The 27,143-nt window shown below is 41.7% G+C and overlaps 1 protein-coding gene across 1 annotated transcript in view; it reads right to left on the bottom strand.

Moving 5' to 3' along the window:
- Positions 1 to 15,353: 15,353 nt before the first annotated feature.
- Positions 15,354 to 27,143, bottom strand: part of MGMT (O-6-methylguanine-DNA methyltransferase) — a 313,329-nt gene continuing 301,539 nt past the window's right edge. Inside the window, exons 6-7 of the mRNA XM_053309698.1 lie at positions 26,783 to 26,922; positions 15,354 to 16,781 (exon numbers count right to left, since the gene is read on the bottom strand). Coding sequence (XP_053165673.1) covers positions 16,650 to 16,781; positions 26,783 to 26,922 — 272 coding nt within the window. The 3' untranslated portion in view covers positions 15,354 to 16,649. The remainder of the gene's footprint in view (positions 16,782 to 26,782; positions 26,923 to 27,143) is intronic.

Below are 27,143 nucleotides of genomic sequence, written 5' to 3' on the forward strand. Positions count from 1 at the left end.
AGTTGCATGTGGATGGAACTTTTGGTGGTCGGATGTACATATCAGTGCACGAAGTGAAGACAGAGGCTCTCTGTCATAACAACATCAGTGAGGACCAGATTATTCATAGTCTTACACACACACACACACACACACACACACACACACACACACCCCATTTCAGGTTGTTTACTGGAAACACACTCTGTTGAAGAGTTCCCAGCATTTTATGTTGTTTATGAACATATGAATCTATCTTAGTGGGACCATTGATAGATCTAGCCCAGCGCTGTCTAAACTGACAGCTTCCGCTCTCCAGGCACACAGAGCTCACACAGAGATCTTTCTTTGTCTTGCTGCCCAAGATCCTCTTAACTATCAATGCCAGGAATTGAATCCAAGACCCTCTGCATACACAGCATGTGCTGTCCCACATTGTGCTAAGGCTGATGCCCTTGTTTCTCTCCCCCGCCCCATGGTGACCTATCAGCAGAATGTTCAGGATGTCAGTCTTGACTCCTAAACCAAAAAAGTACTGCCCATAGGACTAATCAGGTCTATTACTTACTTACTTATTTATAAACCACCCCATCCAAAGGCTCTGGGCAGTGTACAACAAATTTAAAAATACATAAAAACACACACCATTTAAGACACCAGGGGCGTAGCAAGGTTGGAGTGGGCCCAGAGACAAGATTTTAAAATGCCCCCCCCAAAGTCCAGGGCCTCCGCACACCCCAGGCCCCCAAGGATTTAAGTCTGATATTCCAAAATAAGTATGCTGCCTGCAAATACATTTCACTGAATACACACACACACGTCACAATATATAGTGATATACATTGAGTACTATACATTTGTATTACTTTTAATGCCTAGAACACACTAGAAAGATGAATTATTAAAATGGGCCCCTCGCTGCAGATTAGCAAAGGAGACTTCCAACCATGCAGGGTGAACCTATGTTTGTTTTCTCAGAATTCTGAACAAATTCAGTCAAGTTTGATTGCAGGAGGTTTTTCACAGGAGGCTTTTAAAGCCCTTTAAGACACATCTCCTCCTCTGGAATGGAGGTGCTGCATGCACATGTTGGCCAGATTTACCCTGAAGTCCGTGCAAGTTATTGGGGAGCAGTTCACACACAAGAAAAATAAAATAAAAGCACCACACATGCTTCACAGTTCTCACTCAGACCTTCTGGGTTGCAAAACAACTTGAACATAAGTGCATTTATAAATGAATGAATGAATAAATAAAATTAATAAAATACTGTTCCAGAAGTTTTTGCAATTTTCTGCCATGAAACAAGCCACTTATAGGACTTTTTAGATAGTTTTTTTAAGTCAGCAAATTTTCCAAGCTGTTTCAAAATAAATATTCAGAGACTTCTCGGTCCCTCCCCCCCCCATCCAAGCCCTATGGCAAGCAGATCCCTATATATGGGGGGGGGGCGGGAAAGGTAACCACAAAAAGGAGTTCACACTCTACCTGGCAAATGCTGGTCTGGGTTAAGCAGGGCAGCAAGGGGTCTTCTGCTGCAGAGAACACTCTGGCTGCCTCCTCCTTCCTGGCTTGCTTGGGCCCTACTCGAGTTCAGGCTTCACTGAGGCCTACAGGGAGGCCTCCGTGGAAGCCCCGCCCACCCGCCGATCAGCTGAGAGGCGGGAGAAAAGGAGCTCTTTGCAGCTTGCCTGCTGCTTCCATTGCGGGCCAGCAGAACAAGCAGGAGAGACGGTGAAGAGGGCAAGTGGCTGAGAGGCTATGGGGCTGGGCAGGGGGCAATGGGGAGTCACATGAGGTGCCTCTGGGGTGCCCCTCCAGGCAGTGGGGCCCCCAGACAACTGTCTCCCCTTGCCCTATCATTGTTACGCGCCTGTAAGACACAGTGCTAAAAACAATATAAAAACAATTCAATAACAATTTAAACCATTTAAAACTAATTAAGATACTTTAATTAAAAAAAAAAAACACCTTGGAAGGCCAGACCAAACAAGTAAGTTTTTAGGGTGCTCTTAAAGCCCAACAGTGAGTCTAAACTGTGGATTCCATAGGCCAGGAGCAGCTACAGAAAAGGCCCGGTTCTGAGTTGCCACCAGACATACTGGTGTAACTGGAGATGGACCTCTGCAGATGACCTCCATGAGCGATGGAGATCATACAGAAGAAGGTGCTCTCTAAGGTAGTTCAGAGCTTTAAAGTACTTTGTATTTCGCCCGGAAACATATTGGCAGCCAGTGCAACTGTTTTAAAACAGGCATAGTATGGTCGCTCTGGGTTACCCCAGAGACCAGTCTGGCTGCCACATTTTGAACTTACTGAAGTTTCCGAACTACGTACAAAGGGAGCCCCACATAGAGCGCATTGCAACTGTCGAGCCTGGAGGTTACCAGCTGATGTACTACCATTTCAAGATAGTTCTCTTTAAGGAATGGACTCAACTGTCGAATCAACCGAAGTTGATAGAAAGCCCTCCTGGCCATAGCCTCCACCTGAGATACCATAGTGAGGCCAGGATCCAAGAGCACTCCCAAGCTGTGTACCTGTTCTTTCTGGGGGAGTGTAACTCCATCCAGCACAGGAAGATCTAACACATCCCTCAAATTCCGATCCCCCACAATGAGCACCTCCGTCTTGCTTGGATTCAGCTTCAATTTGTTATCCCTCATCCAGCTCATTACTGCCTGTAGGCAGGCATTTAGAGAGTGAATGCCATTTAATACCCAGTAATTGCACCCTGATAACCCTCCACGTGCAGGACTCCAGTAGATGCCAGTTCACTGGGGACAGCTATGTCGTCATTCATACATGGATGGCTACTTCTAACAAAACCACATGGGTAGCTGTTTGTGGGAATTTAGAAGCAGCTTACCCATGTTGTTTGGCCAATTTCAATCAATTGAGCTGATTTATCAAGCCAAGTGAGCAAGGAAGATGGGAGGGCCTAGGGGCACGAGAACAGTTTTGGGAGAGGGATGTGCTAAATCACCCTGAAATCACACACCCCACACTGATCTTGTGAAATTTCACAAGCCTTCGAGGCATAACCTCATGAAAAAGCGGAATTGCAGTAGGACTGGTGAGACTGGCCAAAGGCCTTGGGAAGCTGCTCAATACAAACATGTGAAGACTTTGCTGGCATTGTCCTGCCTTTACTGTTTTTTTGCCCCTAGAATGCACTGGGGATAGAATGCACTGGGGATTTCTGAAGGCATTCTGGGGGAAGGGAGGATGGTGGCTGGCAGGACGGTTGCTGTTAATTACATAGATGTCATGTTAAAGAAAAAGACAAAGGACACTCCTCCCAAAGTTGTTTCGTCCCTCCCAGAATGAATTTATTTGGCCTTGGCAAAAACTTGGAACATAATCCTCTCCAGCCTGTACAGTAATCCTTCACCTGTTTTCAAAAGTCAGTAAGAAAAGTCTTCTGTTTTGAAAAAATTGAGGCTTGATTAGTGTTCATTATCTTACTTTAATTTCCTCCTTATCTTTCTGGCTGTCTATTTATAGCCAGACATGACAAAATGGCATGTATAATATATTAATTATGCACATGGGCCCTTTAGAATCTTTTGCTGTCCTTGGGATTTCGTGTTGGTTCTTCTGTGCACTATGGAGAACAGAAACCTAGTCCATGGATTCAAATATATTATGGGGCCCACACATCCTATCAGCAACACTGGCTCCCACTGCCAAGAACTGCAGTGTCTCTGATTATGGTGCTTGTCCCTCCTTTCAGCTGCCAGTCAGCTGCCACAGCCTTTTTGTGCACAGGAAGTGCTAGTTGGAGCTAAAGAACTCTGTTGTTTGCTCTTGAGACTACCTATCACATACAGAGGGCTGGTTCAGACATAATGCAGAACCACAGTTAAGTAATGGATACCTCCAAGGCTTGGGAGTGTGCATTCTTCCTCTCCCATTCTCACACATACATCTACTTCCAATTTAGATTAGAATAAATCATAATTGGTCATGACCTCTGAACCAGCCAGTCTCAGTCTTAACCATGGTTCTGCATTACATCTGAACCAGTTTACTGGCACATTTCTCCCTGTAAAGTCCTAGAGCAGGGATTCTCAACGGTGGGTCCCCAGATATTATTGGACTTCAACTCCCATAATCCCCAACTAAAGGCCACTAGGGCTGGGGATTATGGGAGTTGGAGTCCAATAACAGCTGCAGACCCAACGTTGAGAATCTCTGTCCTAGAGTACAAGCATGCGCGCGTGCTCTCTCTCTCTCTCTCTCTGTTCTAGAAGAGGTTCTAGCAGCTCATGTTCAGAACTTTCTGTTCCAGAGGCACTACTTCTGATTGGCTCTAGTAGATCTAAGACTTTAGGCTTATTCACATGTTATGTTCAACACTCATACAAGTGTACAGTGTACACAGCTACAGTCATTCACATGTTATGTTGAATGGAGGTACAGAAGTACATTTCCTATCTATATCAGGTTCAATTTTAAAATGACAGGTACAGTCATTCACACAAACACGTGTACTAGTGTACAGACATCTGAATACTCGCACAGCATTATGTCTGAGTTGTGCTAGGATGTACAGCTCATATTGATACTTAGAAATAGGTTGTAGATTAAGTGTGATCTACAACTTAGCCTTAGTTTTCCTGCATGATAATCGATTTTGAGCTCACACAGGCCCCCATTAAAGGTAATCTTTGTGGCCAAATATGGTTTTGAACCTGGATCCCCTATGATTTAGCTCCACCACTATAGCTGCCTCACTACACCAGATATTCATTTCACATTTAAATTGCCATTGTGGTACTGGGCGGAAACCCAAAGATGAGAATGCATGTCCACAAACAGCACTTGCAGAAAGTTTATCCCAAGTAGCGTTGATACAGTTATTTCCCATGTTGTGATATGAATAATATGAAAATATCACACTTCCTAGCTCACTCATGGTATTCAGCACATTGAATTAATGCACCACAGAACATCCATTCATGTACCAAATACTGATGTACTCAGTAGTTGGTGACTCTATTGGTAGCCATTGATCAAAACCATGGTCTACCCATGGCATTGCCAGAAGATAGTCTTTCTAATTCCTTTTTCTTTAGCAATTATTCTGCTTCTATCAAACCTTTTTATTGGTTTAATGAAATTCAGTATTTTCATAACATCTCGGTCATTCAAGACACTTTACAAGGCGTGAGATTTTCTTTCTCTTTAGCGCTTTCTTCTCTAGAATTGGTTAAAATAAACTATTTGATGTTAAGATAGCACATTTAAAAATAATCAACAACTATATCTAGTATTGAAGTGACCCCTTCATCACACCTTGCCATAAAGCTCACAGAATAAAACAGTGAGAGTGAATGAGTGAGTGAGATTCTTCCTTCCTTTCATTAATGTAAAGCTAGTGCGTACCCAAGCTGTGTGCCAGCTCATTCTCTCAACAAAAGATATTGTAGAATCTCATAAAAAACCAGCTAACGACCAATATTTTAAACCAAAGTATTAGGCTGTGTCATGCTGAGGGTAGTAATGATAGAAAGGTCTTTAGACAAATGAGCAATTCGTTCGGCATTTCGTTTGGATAGAAAGGCCATCTCAGGTGTCTGTGTGGATTCTATCTGGAGAGCAGCCTCAGGCAGATTGACTCCATTCCAGCCTTACTACAACTGTGCTATCTGTTTAGGCAGTGGATCATTTCAGAGAGTGGCAGGTGAGGTTATAGCCATCAGTCAAATGACCATATAAAGAATGTCTCACACAATTCCAGCATCTCACAATGCAGTATGTGAGATTTTAAAAAAATCACTCATTTTATATAACAAGTAGCAAAAGAACAGGTTTTCTGGGTTGGTAGAACAGCAAGTATTCAGCATCTTTGCCACCACAAAACCTCATTCTTTTTTGAAAGATACACATAGCCCCTTAAGAATATTGTTTTGTCATATCATTACTGCAAAATATTCAAGTCATCAGAAACCAAGGCCCATCATCCTGGTTACTGTCAGTTTATGAACCTTGCAGATGAGGAAGGCTCTAAGTATTTACTCAAAGAGTGATGCTAATAAAACAAAATCAACGGATAAATACTGAAAGAGGCCCTTCATCATTTACACAAGACTGGAAGACATGGCTAGGACTGTGAAATGTGGACATTCCCTCATTTAGGGCAGAAGTTACATCCTATTGGAAGTCCATGGGAGAACTCCCATTGATTTTAAGAGAACTGGGTCACACCAAAGCGTACAGCAGGTCTAGAGAAAAGCTTACAGACATGACTACAATGCTCAAAGGTTAAAAATCAAATATAGAATAATTTTTAAAAAGACCCTCTAAAGAGCTATTTTAAAGCTATAGTGGAAATTTTAAAACTGAGTAGCCAATATTCCAACTAATGCAGCATGTGCAAACTGCTAATATGTCCCTGAAGGTCAAGCAACCCTTATGGGCATATTTGCATGTTGCAAAGAGCACTTCTGGGGGAAGAGGAGATTGGCAAAAATAATCTCCCCTGTGCTTGAGTGTCTGCACTGCAGAAGCAGGAGCAATAGTACCCTCTGTGCATATTCTTTTGTCTTTGCACATCCAGTATTAGTCAGGATAACTTCCACTCAATCGTTACCCTTTAATCAACCCTGAAGTCTCATGTGCCTAACACAACATGTCTGCTCATGATATTTGGCATCTGAAAAAATTCCTTAATTTCCTCAGCCACTGATGTACCAGGCTGGGATATCTTGCCCAGTCTAAACCTTAAATCAATGCTGCTACCACAAGCAGGAATTTAGTTGTGACTAGTGGCAGAGCCTTGCCATTATTTTAAATCTGGCTATACTGAAACTAGGACACTGGCTGACATCCTGACTAATGAAGGGGGCATGCTTCAAAGGACTCTGGGGATATGCCAGGAGCCTCATGCAACTCTTCCCTTCCCTCTACATGCACTCGGTTGCATCAGAGCCCTTAGAGTTCAGCGTGCACCCCACATTCCAGAAGCACTCTGTAAGACTGTTAATATGTCACTGACCCTCAGCATTTCCAGAACACAGAGAGCACTCTGAACTCTAAGGGGTGCATGCAGGGGGAGTGGGGAAATTGCCCAAAGGCTCTTGGAGTGTCCTGTGGTCCCGAAACACACTAGGGATGTGCATGGACAAGGTGTGTGCACTGGTTCATCACTGAACAGTTTGGATGAGGTCCAAACTGGTTTGGCGGCCAACTACGCAAATGGCACCCGTGCATGTACAGACACCATGTGCGTGCTGGTGCTGTGTGCAGATTCTTGGAGGCAGCACAGGAAGCTGCATGCAGCAGCGGAGAGCAGGTCACCTGCTCTCTTTTTAAAAAGATCCCACTCTCCGCTCCCCTTCCCGCAGTGCTGAACCTCGTCTGAACTGGTCTGGTGCCAAACCAGTGTACGAACTCAGTTCATGCACATCCCTAAAGCACACCCACTTTGCTAGTCAGGAAGTCAGTCACTGTTTATACGGCCATGGCCGAAATAGTTCAATTATATGGTTCAGCCTCTTCTCCAATCAAAACACTCATATTCCTGTTTTGGTTTTTTCAGTTACTGTAGACCAAGCATGGATTCGTTCAGCCAGCATAATTTCAGACATTCTGTGGTTATTTGAACAAAATGATTCCACATATGAGCCGGGTAAACAAGATTAGGAACTTCAGCCACCCCTACTATGAATTCCTGTGAATTGATGATGTGGTCTACACATTTATGTCTTCAATTTTTCAAGTTTTACACCTTGCTGTGCCTTAATATAAAACTATTCCCTAGTGTATCCCCCCAGAAAAAAATAAACTCTGACTTTCATCCAAAAATATTTCTAATTCTGCTAAAAGTTGCAGGTTTCCACCCAGAAAATATCTTGAATACATGATATTCCAATGAGCACTATTTTGCAGTGAATTTGTATCATTGTGTTTTGTCATAGACTAAAGAAAAACAAAATGATTTTTAAAAAATGATTATAACAATGCTTGCATATCATACAGGCTAACATATTTATCATATAGGCCATAGAGAAATGATGGGGTTTATCCACACAAACATGACAATTTAGGTGGGGAAAGGCCAACAGTAAGTTGAATGTTATTTTACTGCCTATCATGGATAAAGGACCTGCAACAGCAACATTTCTTGATGAAAGCCAAGTGTCGCCTTGGCTCAGCTGCTGACAGTCTTGGAGAGTCAACTGATGCCTCATCTATGACAACAGAATAGGTGGTCACCTTTTAGATTTGTAGCCTCTCCAATCAGCTTGGAAGAAAGGGCACCCAACTTCATGAATGTGAAAATAGCATAATGGTATGAGCAATGTGCTTTGCATGTATGCCATACTGGCGGTCCTTTGGAGAATCTTCAACCTTGTTCATTATTTTAGCAACTCAAATATTCAATGGTTTAGAAAGGAGATTAGTTACATCAGCTTGGCTACCATTACTAAGCCCATCATAAAGCACACACTGTGCTCAGCGACACACAAGCAAAAAATGAGGTTAATGGAGTGCTTGCTCCGTTAGCCTCATTTGAGGGGAGGGGGAATTAGGTGGGCTAGCCGCCTTGGGAGCACTGGGTTCGTGGTTCCCACGATCCCTGGAAAGCAAGCTAAGCTCCCTTAGCCTGCTTTCCAGGGATCATAGGAATAGTCTCAGTGTATTTCAAGATCTGCAGCTACCTGCTTTCATTTACTCCAAAGCAGCAGGTTTTGAAGGTTGTAATCAGCATTAGTTGTACTGCATCAGAAATCTACACTAGATCTTGTAAGTTCCAGTTCTTTCAGCTTTCTGAACTACTATTCCATAAAAAGTGGCCCACATACTGCACAACAAAACACGGGTGATTGAAGCACCTTCTGTGCTGTTGCTGCTCTGTGTGTGTGTATGCACGCATGTATAAACACTGCCATGTTGTGAACGGAGCTGTTCTGCTCCAATGTAAAGTTACACAAATGCAGTTGTGTGACATCAACTGGAGATAATAATAATAATAATAATAATAATAATAATAATTATTATTATTATTTTGATTTCTATACCGCCTTTCCAAAAATAGCTCAGGGCGGTATAGCTCACATCATACCATGGCATCTGTGCAACTTGAAGTTGGAGCAGAAGAGCCCTGTTCCATGACACTGTCAGGGGTGTACACACATGCAGCAGCAGTGTGCGTGTTGCTTTGATGGCTCATGTTGCTCTTTGTGGTATGCGGGCCAGTATATTTTACCAGTAATATTATCAAGTGATCAGGCAAGACTGTCATGTAAAATGAGCGTTTACTTAAGATCATGCCAGGATCAATATCCAGACAATTTACTAAGAAACATTTATTTAGAATATGCAACAAAATGTTAACATTTATAACAAAGAACATGAAAACATTGGCTGACACCCTAACAAAATAAGGGACTGCAGGGGTGCAACAGGAGTACTTGGACAACCTCCCTATCTCTCCCTGCCCCATAGGTGCCCACTAACAGAAGATCCATTAGAGTTCCAAGTGCTCTGAAATGGACCTCTGCAAGACCAGAAACATGTCACTGACCCTCAGTCACTGTACTTCTCCCGAAAATGCTTGTCTTAAAGCACTAAATAGCCTGGCATTTATTCTTAGCGTGTTATTGTTGGTTAATCCCCCACCCAGCCATGAAATTAAAAACTCCAGCCCTGCTTTTGGTTGAGCTGGCAAGACAGAGACGTACAGTATGGTTTGGCCATCCACCCCAGTGGAGTTTTCTTGTTGAAAGCTACTGGCCACTTGCGGTGGCCTAGTGCATCATACTCACCCATATAGGCTATATATAAGGACATTAAGAACATTGCTGGAGGGCAGCACATTCAGGCTGTTTCACCAACCCCAGTCCAAGATGGTGGATGCACAAACTTTTGAGGCACAAGGGCACTAACTTGAGGACTGTCTAACTAATTTGAACCACATTTGGAACAGCTGTAGTGAGTGACACACAGGGAGACCTCAATGGTGTAGTTTGCAATGATGGCATCCACCCCAATCCAAGATGGCAGACACATGAACATTTGAGGTGCAAGAGATCTAACTTGTGGACCTTGATCTGCACCAAATTTAGTCCAGATGTAGAGATAGTGAAAGGTAAGTAGGCTGATTAGTTCTAACTGTTGACTGTCACATTATTATTTTTTAATTTAACATATCTCTATACCACCCAAAACTTGCATCTCTGGGCAGTTAGAGATGCCCAGATAAACATTAATCATCTTGACGTAATCCTTACAACAACACTGAAAGGTATTATAATTATTATTGTCCCCCTATTCCAGCCAAAGTAGCGGAGACTGAGAGATAGTCACTTGCCTAATGAGGCCACCTAGTGAGTGTATGGAAAAGGTAAGATTTGAACCAGGCACAGCTCAGTCTCACAGTCATTACACTACACCAACTCTCATAGCAGGTTCAACATCATGATCAGTGTCACTGGATTCTCCTCTTAAACACTCAGCAACTTAAAGGACTGGGGCATACATTAGCCGCACCCACCCCCACCCCATCTTGGTTTTATGCCACTCAAAACCTGGTAAATAAAGGCACAAATAAAATAACTTAATAAGGTATTTAAAGAGACTTCAAATATTGAAAACAAAAACCACGTGATCTATCCAAATGTCTGTGAAGGTTTTTTCTTTCTTTTTGTTCCTTGGGGCTTCTATGAAAGAAACATTAATGAGAAACTTTAAAGGCTTGTTAACAATAAACTTTCATCAATCAAAAGCACTGTCAGTATATGGTGCTCACGTCAATTTTCACCTTACCACACAGCTACCATTTCGGACTTTCTTATCCACTCTCTAATATATAGATCCTTGTCGGGGTAGACTTGAAGGTGATGGAGCCCAGACATTCTCCATCTGTCTGCAGCTGGTGCCAGTTCGTCCAGAAGACTTTGGACTACTGCCCTTAGTCACTTAAAAGACACATCAGTACCTGCAGTTTCTCCAGTCCTTGGCCCCAGCTTTTAACTGCCACCTACACATAACTTCACACAGACCAGAGGCTGGTCTGGATCAGCATTCAGTGCAGAGCTCATTTTAAACCTTAATGTCTCCAAAGCTGATAAAGAATAAAATTGATGTTAACTTCACGTTCTTAAATACCAACTTCTAAATCAAAAGCCTTCCAATATAGTGGGGAACAGGGTGGGGGAATATCATTACAACATGCACAATAGCTTAAAAAGGCAAAAACAATTAAACATCCTTAATGCCTTTGTGCTATAGAATGTTGGCTCTTCTATTTAAAAAAAATACAGAAAAGGAAGAGGAAATGGATTAACAGAGTGATTGCTAGAACTTTAAAATCTATCAGGAGCAACATAAGGAGGAAGGCCTGCCTTCTGGGGGTTCTTCTGGAGTAAAAAATATGTTCAAAGACTATAGGAACCCTGTTTTTCCCATGTGCTGTATTAAGCATATTTATTTATTACTCATACACTATGTATGTTACTTGGAACAAAAATAGCACAGCCTTTTGACAAGCTATGAAGCTGTATGACCAATTTGCACATCAATGTTACTGAAATATCCTGTCCACTTTAACGGCAACAGAGTTTGCTCTCAGTATATTTTCCACTGTTTTTAAAGACAGTTATAATAAAGTAGAAAAAAGGCCTATTGCAATAGGTAGCAACAGAAAAGATGGTTTAAAAGAAATCCTTCAAAACACAATTCTATTAATTTTACTAAGAATATAACAGGAATTACAATTAAATCTGACTATAATCCAAGCATTTTTACATTCCTGTAAGATTTTTACAATGCAATTGCTCATGAAATAGTACATAAATCTTATGGGTCTTCTTTTGTATCACGGTAGTTTTAAAGCACTTTCTTTTAAAAATGGATTTTACTTTTACAGTACAGGGGAAAAAATAAGCCCCCAAATTATTTCCTTTCATAACATATATCTGGAAAATAAAAATCAGGAATTAAAAATGCAAATATATATCACATCTGGCACTGTCTAAAATCCAGATAAGTTAACATTTATAAAAACATTGTGGGGGAAAAAAAATCCCACTATGAAAAGTAATGACCCATGATATTTATGGGAAACGTAGTTTGAATTTACTCTTCAGCTTTTTAGTATGTCTATAACTTTATCATATTGACAGTAATAATATTGCTTGCAGAACTGCACTGTGCTAAAGTAGACAAATTATAAGCTAAGCTCAAACAGAAATGAAAGGATCCAAAGGTGGGTAATCCCCCTCCAATAAACCCAATGAGTTAAGGAGAATTCTTATGGGCAAGAATCTGCTTGCTTGCTTGCTTTGTTCATCTGACTTTAATACTTAAAACATAAACAGGAAAAAGAAAAAGCAAGGGTTGGGCCTAGAAGAAAAGGGTGTTATCACGACTGTAATAGGCTGGATAATGAGGCACTCATTTATTTAGTTTGCACCACAACTTTCTTCCATCATGTTGCTCCATCATGTACAAATGGTCCCCTGGCCTAGACAGACTTCTAGACAATCTTTATCTTGGCACTGGTGGTCAATCCAGACATCCTTTGTTCAGTAAGATGCTGCATCAGATGCCTTCACATCATGCTCTGGGACCTATGACAGCATTAATTTTGAGGTGCCTACAGATACTGAACTGCAAACCCCTTTTATTGATATGCAAGATTATTAGGGTTTCTTGATACCTTGGGGGACAGAATAGCATTGCCATTAGCTCAGAGTCATGTTTTAATTTCCCAACAACCCTGCAAGGTAGGTCAGACAGAAAGGCAATAACTTGCCAAAGGAGCACTTAGTGAGCTTCATAGGGTTACAACATACTGCAAAACCTGTGCAGGGTTTGATTGTATTCTTGGCTGAAAAATTTCTACTGGGATTAGGTTTTGGGTATACACGGCTTGAAGAGAAAAGATGGGGAAATGACCCATTGCAAAAATCAGTTTCTTCCATGGTCAAGGGCATCTCTTTCATTACGAATGTAGTTCCACCAAAACAAATATTATTTTTGAATCTTTCATTATCTTAGTCTCTGGAAATGGGCTAAAACAGCATGTGTTGGTATTAGATGCTGCCGAGCCAGCTGTCGTGCCTGGCTGCACAGTGTCTCAATGTCAGCAGTTCAAAGCACTGCAAGGCTGAATGGGAGGAAACCTGATAGGTCAGTGGAACCCAATTCCAAGTAAAAAGAACATAGCTCTCTTGTTTCCAGAGTTTTCTTTAATTCATTATGGGGGTATTTTTAAAAATACCTCTACGTTTACATACATATTTTCATAAACTACGCGACAACTCTCGAACTAGGTTAGGCTCAAGGCTGATTGCGTTTTTCTGCTGGCTTCTTGGAGTTGTAGTTCGAGTCACACAGGACAGTGCCAGTGTGAACCATTCTGCTGTCGCTGTGTTCTTCAGTGGAAACCTCAGGGTACATATCAAGACTTAAGAGAGGAAAGAGAAAACCCTCAGAGACAGAGAACAGAAAACTGGTTTTATACTGGTGATGTATAACAAGGGCAACCCAGAAAGAAACAGTGGTTCTCTGGTGGTGGGTTTCTCCCCCACTTGTGGGTTGGGTGGGGGTTGTGCTGTTAAATTGCTTCTAAATGGTGCCTGATATTTCACCATGATGTACAAGGCAGTTACATATTCAGTTTCAGATCTGTGCACATCAAAGATTATGAATATACCAGAAATGTCATTTCGTTGTGCACTAATTCTCAGTTGTGCTATGCTAAGCATTTCATTATGAGGAGGAGTCATGCCAAAGAAAGGCTACTACAGTTATAAAGACATCATATGAGGGCATGAGCATTATCTGCACACAGAAAGAACGCTAAAATTATACATAAGCAGCATTGTGGATTCATTTCTATGAGAACCCCCTAGAGGTTCTACTATCACAGCCCTCTTCATTAGTGGTCACGCCAAGTTGTAGTGTGGGCATCATTAGCAATCTCTGAGATCACTGGCAAAGAAAGGCCATTCCTCATCTTACTATGTAACTACAGCACCTTCACAATACATACGTGGGATGAAGATTGCAGGCCTGTAATACTACTAGACAGCTAATTCCTAAGGCAGACGGTCTGAAGCACTGCAAATAAGGCAGCTCGGAGATTTCAGCTCCGCTGTTCATTTTCAAATTCATTCTTAAACAGCAGGGGGAAAAAAGTAGTGAATGAGCATCTCCTAAACACATTGTAAAACACATGAATCTAAATTCTTCTGAGCTAGAGTGCCCTCTATTGGAACACACACTGACAAAAGAATATGCAGCTTGGCCTAGAACACAAAAATAAACATATGAGATGCCAGCTCACAAAACAATGCCAGTCAGACACCCCCACCACACTTAGAATACATTAATTCCCATCATTCTAAAATGCTTTCTTTCCTTGCACACTTTTGACTGTTATATGTCTAAGCTGACTTTCACTTCTTATCTTCAAGATGAAACAAAAATGGTTTTCTGATTTTTGCTCTGTTCGACAAAATTATAAGAGTTGTTACATCGACAAACATAGAAACCTTATTGGCTATATAAAGCAGCCATATTTTCACACTATAAGGTTATACTAGATAACATTGTTGCGTTGGTAAATGTCAAAATGAATCCACGATTGGTGTATGAGGAAGCCCTGGCCTTCAGTTCCAAAACCACAAGGAAAAACTGAGCAGATAGAACACCTGATACTACTAAGAGATCAATCTGACAAACTATGGTTAAGTCTTTCGATTCTGACCCACAGTGCACTCAAGCCAGTGGGAGCCCTAATTATTCCACTGAGATTCTGGTTCCTGGAAGACTATGAAGACATTACAAAGGGCAACAGATGTGCATACACAAAAGTTTGGAATAAGCAAGTTTCCTGACTGGAATGATCAGGGTCTAAAACTGTGGATACAAAACTGGAGAATGGGTGGTAGGATTGCTGATAATCTGGTTTTAAATGGTTTGGAGTTTGGTCTCTACTTTCCAGTGCCAAGCACACTGCTGAAGCTAAACACAAGCTAAACGGCAGAAGTAGTGAACAGTAGCATTCTTCACACAGAACAATGTATGGACTATTTTTGAGATGGGCCAATATGTGTAGAAAGAAATATCTAGAAATGAAATATTGGCAAAAATGTGAAACAGGCACCTATGATTTCTCTTAGTTGGTATTCACACATGATGACAAAAAAAAGAGAACACACTCAAATGTACATATTATAAGGCTATATTTTTATTTCAGGCTTTTGCTGACATGTACAAACCACTTGAGCCTTGCTTTCGTGGTTTATATTGCCACCAGAAACCCTTGATAAAATACAGCCTTATATTGTACAGTAGGGTGTAGTTTATTTTCTCAGTATATCATATACTGTATTTTATTTATATACACAGACAGCTTGTACATGCATAACAGGTTTTAATAAAGAAATTCTAATATTTCAGTAACACTACATTTGCAGAGTAATACAGAATAGCATAACACAATAATTTTGTTAGCAATGAGCTTTCTAAAGTAACACATACAAGAATGTGATAAAAACATAAAAATCAGTATTTCCATGTTACGATTTATTACTCCCACACTGAAAATTTCAGTTTCTGGTGCTTTGTAATATTTTACCTTCAATGAGTTTTTTTTTTAAAAAATAACCAGAAATTTTAGCTTTAATATCCTTTGTTTGACTATATTTTCTCTGGATTGCATTATGTGTTTCGTATAATGTATAGCATCTTATAACCCAGAGTATTGTATAACATGTGTATAAATATGAAAACTAAATAAAGCAAATACTAAGTAAAAGTCATAAGCACTGCTGATTAGAAAGATAAAAACTGGAAGGAATTGTACTTCTAAATTCTGGCAAAAGGTATTGCAACTCAGATGCATAATTTTACAAAAATATTTGTTTTGTCATCATGCTACTTTATCAGCATCTATTTCCCCCCTACATCAAGCAATGCTAATGGAGACAAAATATTTTTATTCATATCTGTTAAGCCATCTACAATGATCTGAAAAGAAAAGCTGTGAATAGGCAATTCAATAGCGGTTTCCTTTTGAATGGATTTCCAGTGTGTTTCATTAACAACTGTTTACGTAAAACATCATTTCAACAGTTCAAACATCAAAGAAAACAGGAGAATCTTGGGCACCAAGCCTGGCAGAGGTACAAGCTTTTCAATCTAGACAAATACAAATCCAGGCAGGAACAGGGGGAGGTGTGTGTTGAAGCTTATGCATTTAATTTTGCTCTTCGAATACACGCAAAGGCTTCGGATTCCCGGCTGTCCCCTCTGTGAGCCAGATGCTTCCTTAGAGGGGCAGTTGCATCTAACATTTGCCATGCCCCTCCTACTCCCTTATCCTTGCTTTAATGGACATTAAAAATAGAACAAAACAGCACTGGAGATGGGAACAAAATACATGCACAACAGGCATAGCCCGCTGTACTCATTCTGCTGTAAAATGTAAAAACAAGAAAGGGCATACAAGCTGTATCCCCTAGGACACATTCAGCTTTTTTAATATAGTAGTGCCACCACACATTTCGCTTCGGATGTTGTATTATATTTATATGTCACTCAAATATTTACCATTTTCCTGAATTCTACTGTGTGTTCTGAAAGCTTGTTATAAGCCAAGTATCTTTGGTTATGTGTGTTGGCTGTATAACAGCTGTGCCTGAACTGCATCAATATGCTAACTTTTCCTTCTGAAGCTTCTCATATGACAAAAGCCACTCTTTCAGATGACTTCCTCCGGAGTAGTTGCCAGTCTGTCCACTGCTGCAGATCACTCGGTGGCATGGTATTATAATCGGGACCTGAAAAATACACACAAAGGAAAATAAGGCTTCTGAAATCTCTACCCCCACGCTTTGAAAATGCCCTTCTTGTGGTCAATTAGCACCATCCTCTTATTAGCATAAATCTTATCCAGCAGTGCCCACTTGGGGGTCAGTGAGGCTAGGCTTCCCAATGGAGCAAACAGCGAGAGGCATTAATGGGTAACATGCAACACTTATAATGTTCCCTTCTTAAAACCCAGGCAGAGAAGAGGAAATAGTCAAGAGCCCCATCCAGTGACTTCTTGTGGGTGAGGGAGATCCTGCATATTTCAAGCTTTCCCATTCACTTCAATGGAGGAGCTAGCTCTACATTCCTTTGTTTCAGAGATTTCAATGCTCCTTCCACTTCCAGAAACATGGAGCTCCTACAGAGCTCTGGAATGGAGCCTGAGTGATGGAAGAGGACTTTCAATTGTAGAATCCATTTATGGGGGGAAAACCCACCTTACTGGCTATCAGAAAAGGCAAACTATTTCCACTGTAGGATATTACACAGGGACCCTCAACCAAGTGCTCAAGGTCTTTTTGTGCTTAAAGGGCTCTTTTTTATTCTTGTCTAAAACTTAGACACTGTTGGTCATTTATTGCTACTCAGTTTTCCCACCCATTAGAATGCCCTATTCTGCATTCTTTTGGTTTTCTTCTTCTGCCTCCAATTGCAGTTCTACCTCCAACGCACTAATGGTTTGCACAGAGCTTTATCCTTTCCCGTCCCACTTTTCTCATATCTACCTGAAAAACTCCATTTTTGCTGAAATATAAATCCAGCTGTGCCTCTGATATTTTATCCAGGGATGTCTCCTAACCATCTAACTGAAGATGGCACAGAAAGAGCTCATCATCTTCCATCTAAACTTCTGCCTCTCTTCAGTTACTGTTGCTGATACTTTTCATCTCCTATCCCTCAGGTATGAAATCAATTTTTTCCAGTATCTCCTTTTCTTTCTCCCCATTCAGACTACGACTATATTGTGCCCACCCACCTTTGTAGTAACTCCAGAAACTGCTGCTGCAAACACATTGTCTGTGACCTGATTCTATCTTGCCCTGATTGCAATAATCTTCTCCCTGTTGGCCTGCTACCGTGTTGCTTTCCCTAGATGACAAAAGAGGAAACGGAATGCAGAAGGACAGGGAGCTTGCAGAGTTGCTGAATGGATTCTTTGCATTGGTCTTCAGTGTGGAAGGCCGATGACAAACTTATGTCCAAAACCCCTCCCTCCACCCCTTTGTTTTGTTTTTTTGAGGTGGGCATCTGGAGAACTACATCAAAGGAACACAGGAAGCTGCCTTATACTGAGTCAAGCTGTTGGTCTATCTAGTTCAGTACTGGCAGCAGTTCTACAAGGTTTCACGCATGAGTCTTTCTCAGCTCTACCTGGAGAAGCCAGGGATTGAGCCTGGAACCTTCTGCACAGAGGAGGCATGAGATGATATTCTAGGGCTGGTAAAATTTGAAATTAATGTCACTGGGTCTGGATGACAAACAGGGAAACGAAACTGCTGTTCTGACAAATGCATGAAACTTGGCATTAAACTCATCCTCCTTTCCAGAGGAATGGAAAGTAGTCAATGTAACACTAATTTGAAATAAGGAATTGCTGGGGAGACAGAAAATTATAGGTCAGTTGGCTTGATGCCTGTTACAGTTAAAATGGTGGAAGGCAATATAGGATTGAACATACAAAAGGACCAGCTGTGCTCAGGAAGAATGAGTGTGGCTTCTGCAAAGGAAAGTCCTGCCCCATCAACCTTTTGGAATATTCTGAAAGTGTCAGGAGGCAGGTGGATTAAATCCAATTCACCGGATTATGAAATTCAGCTGTTTTTGAACTACAACTCCCAGCATCCCCAGCTATAGGGGCCAATAATCAGGGGTGATGTGAGTTGTAGGCCAACATCTGCAGGAGGGCTGCAGTTGAGTAGTCCTGTGCAGGCAAACCTTGTTACTTGTGGGGGTTCTGCGAGTAACGAAGCAGCGAGTAACGAAGCAGCGAGTAACGAGGCATTGTGCCTATGGAAAATCCTCCTGCACTGTGCTCCACAGAGTCTCTTTGTGCCCAGCAATGCCACCCCCCGCAAGCAGCAATAATGCCCCCAAGACCACAAGAATGGCAGGAAAAAAATCCTTTTAAAAAAGAAATGAGCCACAAAATGACTCCTGCTTACATCCTGCTTAGAAATGCTTACAAAATGGCAGCTGGAAATGACTTCCGCAGTCACTTCTGGCCCTCTAGGATACGTGGGTTTTAACCCTTTAGTATCTGCAGATAAAGAGATTGCGTGTCAATTAGACACCCGCGTATATGCGAAAATGTGGATGGTGTGTCCTCGAATAGCAACCGTTTCCCTGTATTAGAGAACTTGTGGCCTTCCAATGACATTGATTGGCATTAGATTCAGGACAAAAGTAAGTACTTTAAACATAATCAATTTTTGGATTTCACTGCCCAAGATGCATGATGACCAGTAGCTAGAAAAGGGAATTAGAGAAAGACAACTTTGAGGTTTAAATACCAGTTTGCTGAGGGGAACTGGCATGGCAGCACTATTATCTTCTGGCCTTACTTGCAGGTTTCCCAGATGGATCTGACTGATCACTGTGGAACAGAATGCTAGACTAGATGGGCCTTTGATCTGATGCCTCTTTGTATGTTCTCTTTACTAAACTGAAAGTTTAATAAACCAGTTTACAGCCAAGTCTTAACTTGATTTTGTCCCATTTTACACATACCTCATTTGCTATGGCTCATGGATGCTAGCAGCCCCATTTATTCCCTTCTCCCAAGTCTTATACTTTAAACAGTCATCAGTGGCTGACATTCAGCGCAGGCTGACATGGATGGTTCTGAACCACCTGCACTTCTGTGGGTGTTTAAAGCAATGCCTGAAGTGTTGCGCAACAGAGCCCTGCACTAATACTTAGGATTGTGCAATCACAGCTGTGCAATGCTATGTCCATAATTTCCAATGGACATAGTGTTGTGGAACTGCATTTGTACAATTTTAAATATTAGTGCAAGAGCACTCCTACTGTAGGTGCCTGCATCAGTTCAGACAGTTCAGAACCGCCAATGGTAGGCTGCGCTGAATGTCAGCTACTGTATCTATGTACCCCGGTCCTACTTCAGAATCCTTTCCCCCTCAGAATCCTCACCCAAAGAGTCATCTACTGAATAGCATCTACTATAAATTAAGTATTTTCTGATACGACTCGTTTCCCCAAGATGCTTTAATGCCTTTCACTCTTTTTCTAACCATATACTTATTGTAAGCCTACTGAGCTCGGATCATGTTATCTCTGCAGAGCAAGGAGAGCTGTACATTCACTTATACTACTGATGCTAAATGAATGGTAAACAAGAGGCTTCCTAGATTTCTAATAGCACACTTCAGAGTACTACTAAGGATGAGTTAGAGATTGTCTTCTAAAGGAAACACTGAATGTGAACAATTAAGGAACAAAAAATATCTTCTTGGCATTTTTTAAAAAAATTGTTGTTTCTGCTGACGTCCTGCTCTAAGAACCTCATACATGAAAAGACAACTAGTTATCATGTGGTACCCATTTACTAACACACAATGGGTGACTCAGGCATAATTTAGATATTACATCTATGGAATAGTTGCTGCTGCAAAACTGTGGTTTCTTTCCCACAGTCCAGCATGTTTGGCATCGTTTTGCACATATGTAGTGTACTGAACCTGGCACCTCCTTTACACATTTAAAGACCTGGGCCTGCTATTGTCATATATAGTTTGGCCTAGGGGTGTGCCCGAACCAGTTTGGAGGCCATTCTGGAGGCCTCCGAACCGGTCCAGTTCCGAGCTGGTCCGGCGGCTCGGCATGGAGGGGGGTTGTAACTTTAAGGGCGGGGGGGTAGTACTCACCCCCCTGCCGCTCTTCCCCCTCCGGTGCTGTGGTTTTTGCAAAAGTTTCTGGGGTGGCAGCATTCCTCCATGCTGCCCCTGGCCCCGTCGTTAGCCTGCTAGAGCTCAAATACGCTACACGTATGCGCCCGTTCTGGCACGTGTGTGCACTTGCTGCCACGCGCGCTCCGTACACGTCACACGTCGACGTGTGATGTCTGCGGAGTGCGTGCGTGGTGGCGGCGAGTGTGCACGTGCGCCAGAACGGGCGCATACGTGTAGTGTATTTGAGCTCTAGCAGGCTAATGACGGGGCCAGGGGCGGCAGGGAGGAACACTGCCGCCCCAGAAACTTTTGCAAAAACCACAGTGCCGGAGGGGGAAGAGCGGCGGCGGGGGGGGGGGGGGAGTACTACCCCCGCCCTTAAAGCTACAACCCCCCCCCCGTGCCCATCCGGACCGGTTCGGCAGCATGCACATCCCTAGTTTGGCCCTGAATTGGCCATATGTGGACACAGAGACATATCCTATTTGGATCTATGGATTTTCCATTACTACTATAACACACGGTTTCATATTTCAAATGTTATCGTTTAAATTGTTTTAGAATAATCTTGCACATAAATTTTTATGATTCCTTTCTAAATAAATAAATGCATGATAAAGAAGTAGGGAAAGTGATCAGGAAAAAGAGGACAGAAGCAGAGTCATAGATTAAAAGTGCTTCCAGTTCAAGACAAAAATTATGTTGCATATCAGGGTAGTGTAGTGGTCAGAGTGTTGAACTAGAGTGAGGAGACCTAGGTTCGAATCTCCACTCATAAAGACAGTAGAGCTCTCTGTGGGGAAGGAGGGTTAAGCTTACATTCTCCTCAGATGATTGCATTCCCTTCCCTGGGTGGGCTGATCGCCTGCCCAGGCAAGTGGAGGCTTCCGCTGTGGCTCTTATGGCAGCTCCGGGGTCGGGTGCCGGGACGCCCTGCTGCGTGTCGCCCTGCCCCCAGGCGTCTGAATAATGCACCGTGTGAGCGTGAGGTGCATTATTGGGATTCCCTCTCCCCTCCTGAGCGCAAGGAGCCACAGCTGACACAATTTTTTAAAATGAGGTTAAGGAAGCACTCGCTCTCTTAACCTTATTTAACTAGTTGGCTACTTTGGTGGGTTCGCTGCCGTGTAGCCACTGGGATTGGGCCCGATCCCAGTGGTTCACACGAGTGTGCAAAACTGGGCTGGGCTCCCTTAGCCTGGTTTTGCATGCTCATGTGAATTGCCTCACTGGCAGACATCCAGAGCAGCCAAATCAGGACATCGTGAGTACATCTGGCAGAGAGGCTGTTTTGAGCTCAGCCACAATGTTGCTCCTCCTAAATGAACAATGGGACACCTTTTAAAGTGGTGATCCTCTCATATTTAGCAGGGGGAGAGCAACTGGCCCTATCCAACCCCAGAACACCAGCCCTCCAGGGCCTGTTGCTGGTATCCGTCATATGTTTCTTTTTAGATTGTGAGCACTTTGGGGACAGGAGATCATCTTATTTATGTATTATTTATTTTTCTATGTAAACCACTTTGAGAACTTTGATTGAAGTGCGATATATATATATATATAGAGAGAGAGAGAGAGAGAGAGAGTGCGCGCGCGCACGCGCGCACAGGGGAAGGGATTTTTGCTGCTCTCCACTGCCTCCATAAGTCGTCTTTGCCTTCCAATGAGAGTGCGCGACCATCAGGGACATGCATTTGGAAGGCAAAGAGCACCTACTGGGGCAGGGGAGCAAAGGAAATTGCTCCCCTCACCCCACATGTATGCTCTGCTGCTCGGGAAGACTCTGGCTGCCTAAACGCAGGGTCTCCGTGCTGGATGCAGCTCTGCTATGTCTCAATTTGGCTGTTCAGGATGTTAGCCACCGAGTGACCTTGGGCCAGTCACTATGTGTCAGCTTAATACTCTCACAGGATGACTGTTAGAATAAAATGAAGGTGGTGGTGGGGATCTTGTGTGCCACCTCAAGCTCTTTGTCAGAAGGGTGGGACAGAGATGTAATTAATAAAACAAATGGTTGTCACAACAGTCATAAACTCAGCCTGATACAAGTTTTTTTAAAAAATATCCAGCATCAAGCCTATGAATGCATTCTTCTGTGAAGTAGTGAAAATTAAAAAAAATTACACTACAAGTACTATATCATGCTTGCAATTTAACAATATTGATCACCACCTCATTTTGGTTTAATTGTGGTGACAATATTTAGCCAACTAAAAATAATTAAATGCACTAAAAATTTATTAGAGCCCTAAGGACATTTTGGAGGAGAAACACTGCCAAAGACTTCTGCTTTAGAGCTTCAGTTGCATTTAATGCAATTTTTATCAATAACTCAGCAGCTCATATTACTACAGCTCCATTGAAATTTTCATGCTGGGAAATCTAATTCATCCAATACAAGAATCCATCACTTACAGTGCCTCTTTCTCAAATGCTATAAAACTTCCAAACCCATAGATTTGTCTCCAACAAAAATAACATGAAGGGGCCTTTCAATCAATAATGGAATCCCTCTGATTCTGGTACCGGCTGAATATTTTCTCCAACTTTGCTTTTGTTCTTCTGGGTAGAGGCCCACAAGGGAAAGAGCTTGTTTTCACTCGCAGCCTCATCAATACCTAAATCCTGGTGAACAAGTGACACTGAGAAGCTGTAATCAATAGCTCCCTCTGCGTTTTTTCTTCTGGTCAAATGGTTCAGCACTACTGACAGGCCTGACACTTAGAACATGATGCTAAATCTTTATCAACAGCCAGCTAGGTGACTGGCAGAACAAGACTCAGGGTGGTCATTAACGCTCGTGGCAATCTGTGAATAAACTAACTCCTCAATAATGTGTTTGTTTAGAAAAAGGTGAGGAAAAAAACTCCCTGCACAATGTATTGATTGCTTTTGAACTGCATTTAGCAATTTCAGTCTGAGGATGGAACAGAATGTTGTACAACTGTGATGCTCTTCTTGTTAGGGGTTTTCAATTTGATGCAGCGGAAAACTGACCATCCTATTATACTGGTTGATAGACTGAATAGTTACAGAGAGCTGCCAAACTGTCAAAAATAGATCAGTGAGGCCATAATGGAAACAGCTGAAATATCAAGTTCTAACACACAACAGAAATCGCACTTAGCAAAAAAAAAAAAAAAAAATCTTTCGGTTTGCTCATGTCCTATTGCTTTTTCTCCCCCTGTTCCCTGATAGAAACAAATACTGTAATATGAACCAGCATGTGTTCCAGTTTATTGCGAGCCACCTAAGGAATTAATGCACAAGTAGGTTTATGTGTGTACCACATTCCAAATCAATGCTTCACAATCTTCTCTTAAATGCACAATTACTTCATTCAGTCCTGAATGTTTTAAACATTTTGACTGAATAACACACTTCACTTATACTAGATCGATGTTCGTGTCAGGTTTTAGCTTGAACGAGAACATAAGCATATAGAATGGGAAAAAGAAAATCCTATACGGTTACTGCTGCTGCTAGCAGACTACTGAAGATGCCTTATTTAAGTCATAGAACAGTCATTTATGATAGTCTTGGACTAATCAGCCCAACATCCCCTAATTCCCATGGGTCTGTATGATTTCTTTTTGATCTTCCTATACTATTCTAATGAGATTTTTAATTGAACTTTATGGGTTCCCTTTGAGGACTGCAGCCCTCACAATCAATCTAAACTGCAGTAAACTATTTGAAGTTTTTCTTCACAAAAAGGTGAGCCATCTTCACCATGTCCTTGGCATAATTTAAAGCATAGATGTTGCATCTCTCAGCCGCTGCCGGCACCTTTTCCACCTTCTCATAAAGTTGAAGGTCAGTGTATGAATTATGTGAATCAACCTAACTACAAAAGGAAACCTGTAGAATGCATACTCTAGAAATGAAGTGGACAGGATCTGCAGAGTGAACACACACCACACATGTTCTAGGGGAACAAACCAGAAATATAAGAATTATAAATTCACATGGCTTTAAAATTCTGATATTGCAATTTCAGTCAAATCACAATTTCAGATCCTCGAGAAACCATATTTTATTTTTTAAAATGATTTTTGTGAAGTAAACCATACTTGGATAGACCTGTGGAAACTGTAAGTATAGACATTTGACACACATTAGTTGCGATACATTTTATGAATGCAACCAGATGCTCTTTAGGAACTCACTAAAGTGTAATCTTGCAGTAAACAGCTGCTGAAAACTAACCAGTTTGGCAATCACTTGTAGACCATGGGCTTCACTGCCACATGGAGTGGCTCTTCCATATTCGTGGGCTTTAATAAAGGCGGCAGCTCTAGGCATGCAAAGCCATGCAGGCACGAACAATTGTCCTATTACTTTTCCTTATGAAAGGGCAGGACAAATGCACTGGAGCTTCGTGTGTGCATTGCAGCAGATGCTAGTAGAGATAATATTGCTCAGTGAAAGTAAATTTGGAGAAAATTTGGAGTAAATTCAAGTTAGTTTGTCCCACTTTAGGGATAAGGTGATGTGTGGAAACAATTTTGGATTTTTCTTTTTTGTGGGGGGAGGAGGAAGGGGAAACAAGATATAGCACAGCACAGTGCTTGGAGCTGACATTCTTGCCTCTGGCAAGAACATTCCCTGCCTATGCGCATGCGCACATGAGTGAGAAGACAGGAACAGCATCTCAATAATCATACATGTCCCCATTCTTATTTCCTACTGTGACAGCATTAGAAATCAGTTACTTCTAGGTTCATTCGTAAAGAAATAGGGTCTAGAATGCAACAGTGCCAAAATCCACCATTGTGAACTGGAATCCTTCCTGCCTAATTCCCAATGCTAGGGGGCTGGTTATTACTACTCAGTAATCATGGAAAGAGGCCCAAAGGCAGTTAAAAAAAGATGCTGCAAGTTATCAGACTGAGCCTTGGCACAGAAAGCAGAATCCAGGGTGAAGGATGAGTTCTGGTTTAAATTAAGCCCTGGCTGCTTCTTTCTTTCTCTGGGCAATATAGTGATGAATGACTGGTATCAGTGTCCCACTTGCTCTACTCCTAGTTCACAACAGGTACAAAGACTGCAGGCTGGGCATCCCCTATTGCACCAAAATGCTATTAAATGCTGCAAAGTAAATGTATGCCAGGAATGCCTCCATGGGTCTACTGTGCTTGTCTAGGGCTTTACTGCGTGAAGAAGAGTGTATCATCAAATGCAAAAACAGCAGCACTAGAAGGCCAAATGCCTTTTTCCTGCCCCCATGTTTGATAATGAAAGTAAATCAGTAAGGTCATTCTGAAGCTTTGTGCCAGCACCTAGATAGCTCCACACTTACAACATAGGTCACAATCATAAATGTCAGCCAACACATTCATGTCAATCTAATATCTGAAATTAAAAAATATCTGAGGCAATTGTCAGATACATATCGCTAAAGGGGCAAAATTAGCTAAACTAATTTATAATTATATATCCCCAGCTCTCTACATAACTAAAAGGCCATGTCCTACATAGCCTGAATTGGTGAGATTCATAGTCTTTAATGGAGCTATGTCACAGAAATAGAGAGACAATGACTTTCTGACTCATTGTGGGGAGGAGGCAAAATGTGCCTGGCCCCTGAAATCCATCACTTGACATGTTGGGGATCCAAAGTCAAATTTGTTTCTTTATGCATGCAGTGGCATTTTGCCCTTTCACACTATATGAGCTCATGTACCCAGAACTGGAGTCAGGTTGTGCTTCTAAACCTCTTTAATGCTACAATAGCCTATCAGGAGAACTCGTTCCTGAATGAAACAAGTCCCTATCCATAAAACATAAGCTTTCTATTTCAAAAAAGAAAATGAACTAAATTTGTATAGGTTGCTGCATTAAAATAAATGCAGTGCTCCTATTTCAAATAAATGATGGGGAAATAAATCATATTAAACTGGTTTATGCATTAATGCTGATTACACTTACTGACCTTATTACTCATAGTAGAGTAGTTTTCACAGCAGATAGATTTAATCTAATGACATTTAGCCCACAAAGCTTTCTATTGAAAACCACCATCTTCCATCAACTTTATTTCAAAGTTGACATGAACTTACAGGATTGCTTCTCATTGCCCCTCCCACCGCTCTTGCTGCTTTGCTGTTGCCTGCCAGGTCTGCTAATTGCTTGTAAGAAACTGCCTCTCCAAAATTCACATCTCTCAACAGGGTCCACAACACTTCTCTGGTGAATGAAGCTGAAAGGAAAAATGAAGAAGCAACACACAGTTTCAGAAGCATGACTTTTAAAAAAAAAAAACATACCAAGATAAAAATAGTCAGGAAGACTGACATTTAAACTAGGGTATGAACAGCAACATTTTCTCTTTCAAATTAGCACAGCAATCAGTTCTATTATTGTGTTCTATATTTAAATTCATGATTATTAGAGAGTGCGCTTCAAGTAATTGATCACTAT

Source organism: Hemicordylus capensis, chromosome 3 (assembly GCF_027244095.1).
Source record: "Hemicordylus capensis ecotype Gifberg chromosome 3, rHemCap1.1.pri, whole genome shotgun sequence".
Classification (NCBI taxonomy): Eukaryota; Metazoa; Chordata; class Lepidosauria; order Squamata; family Cordylidae; genus Hemicordylus; species Hemicordylus capensis.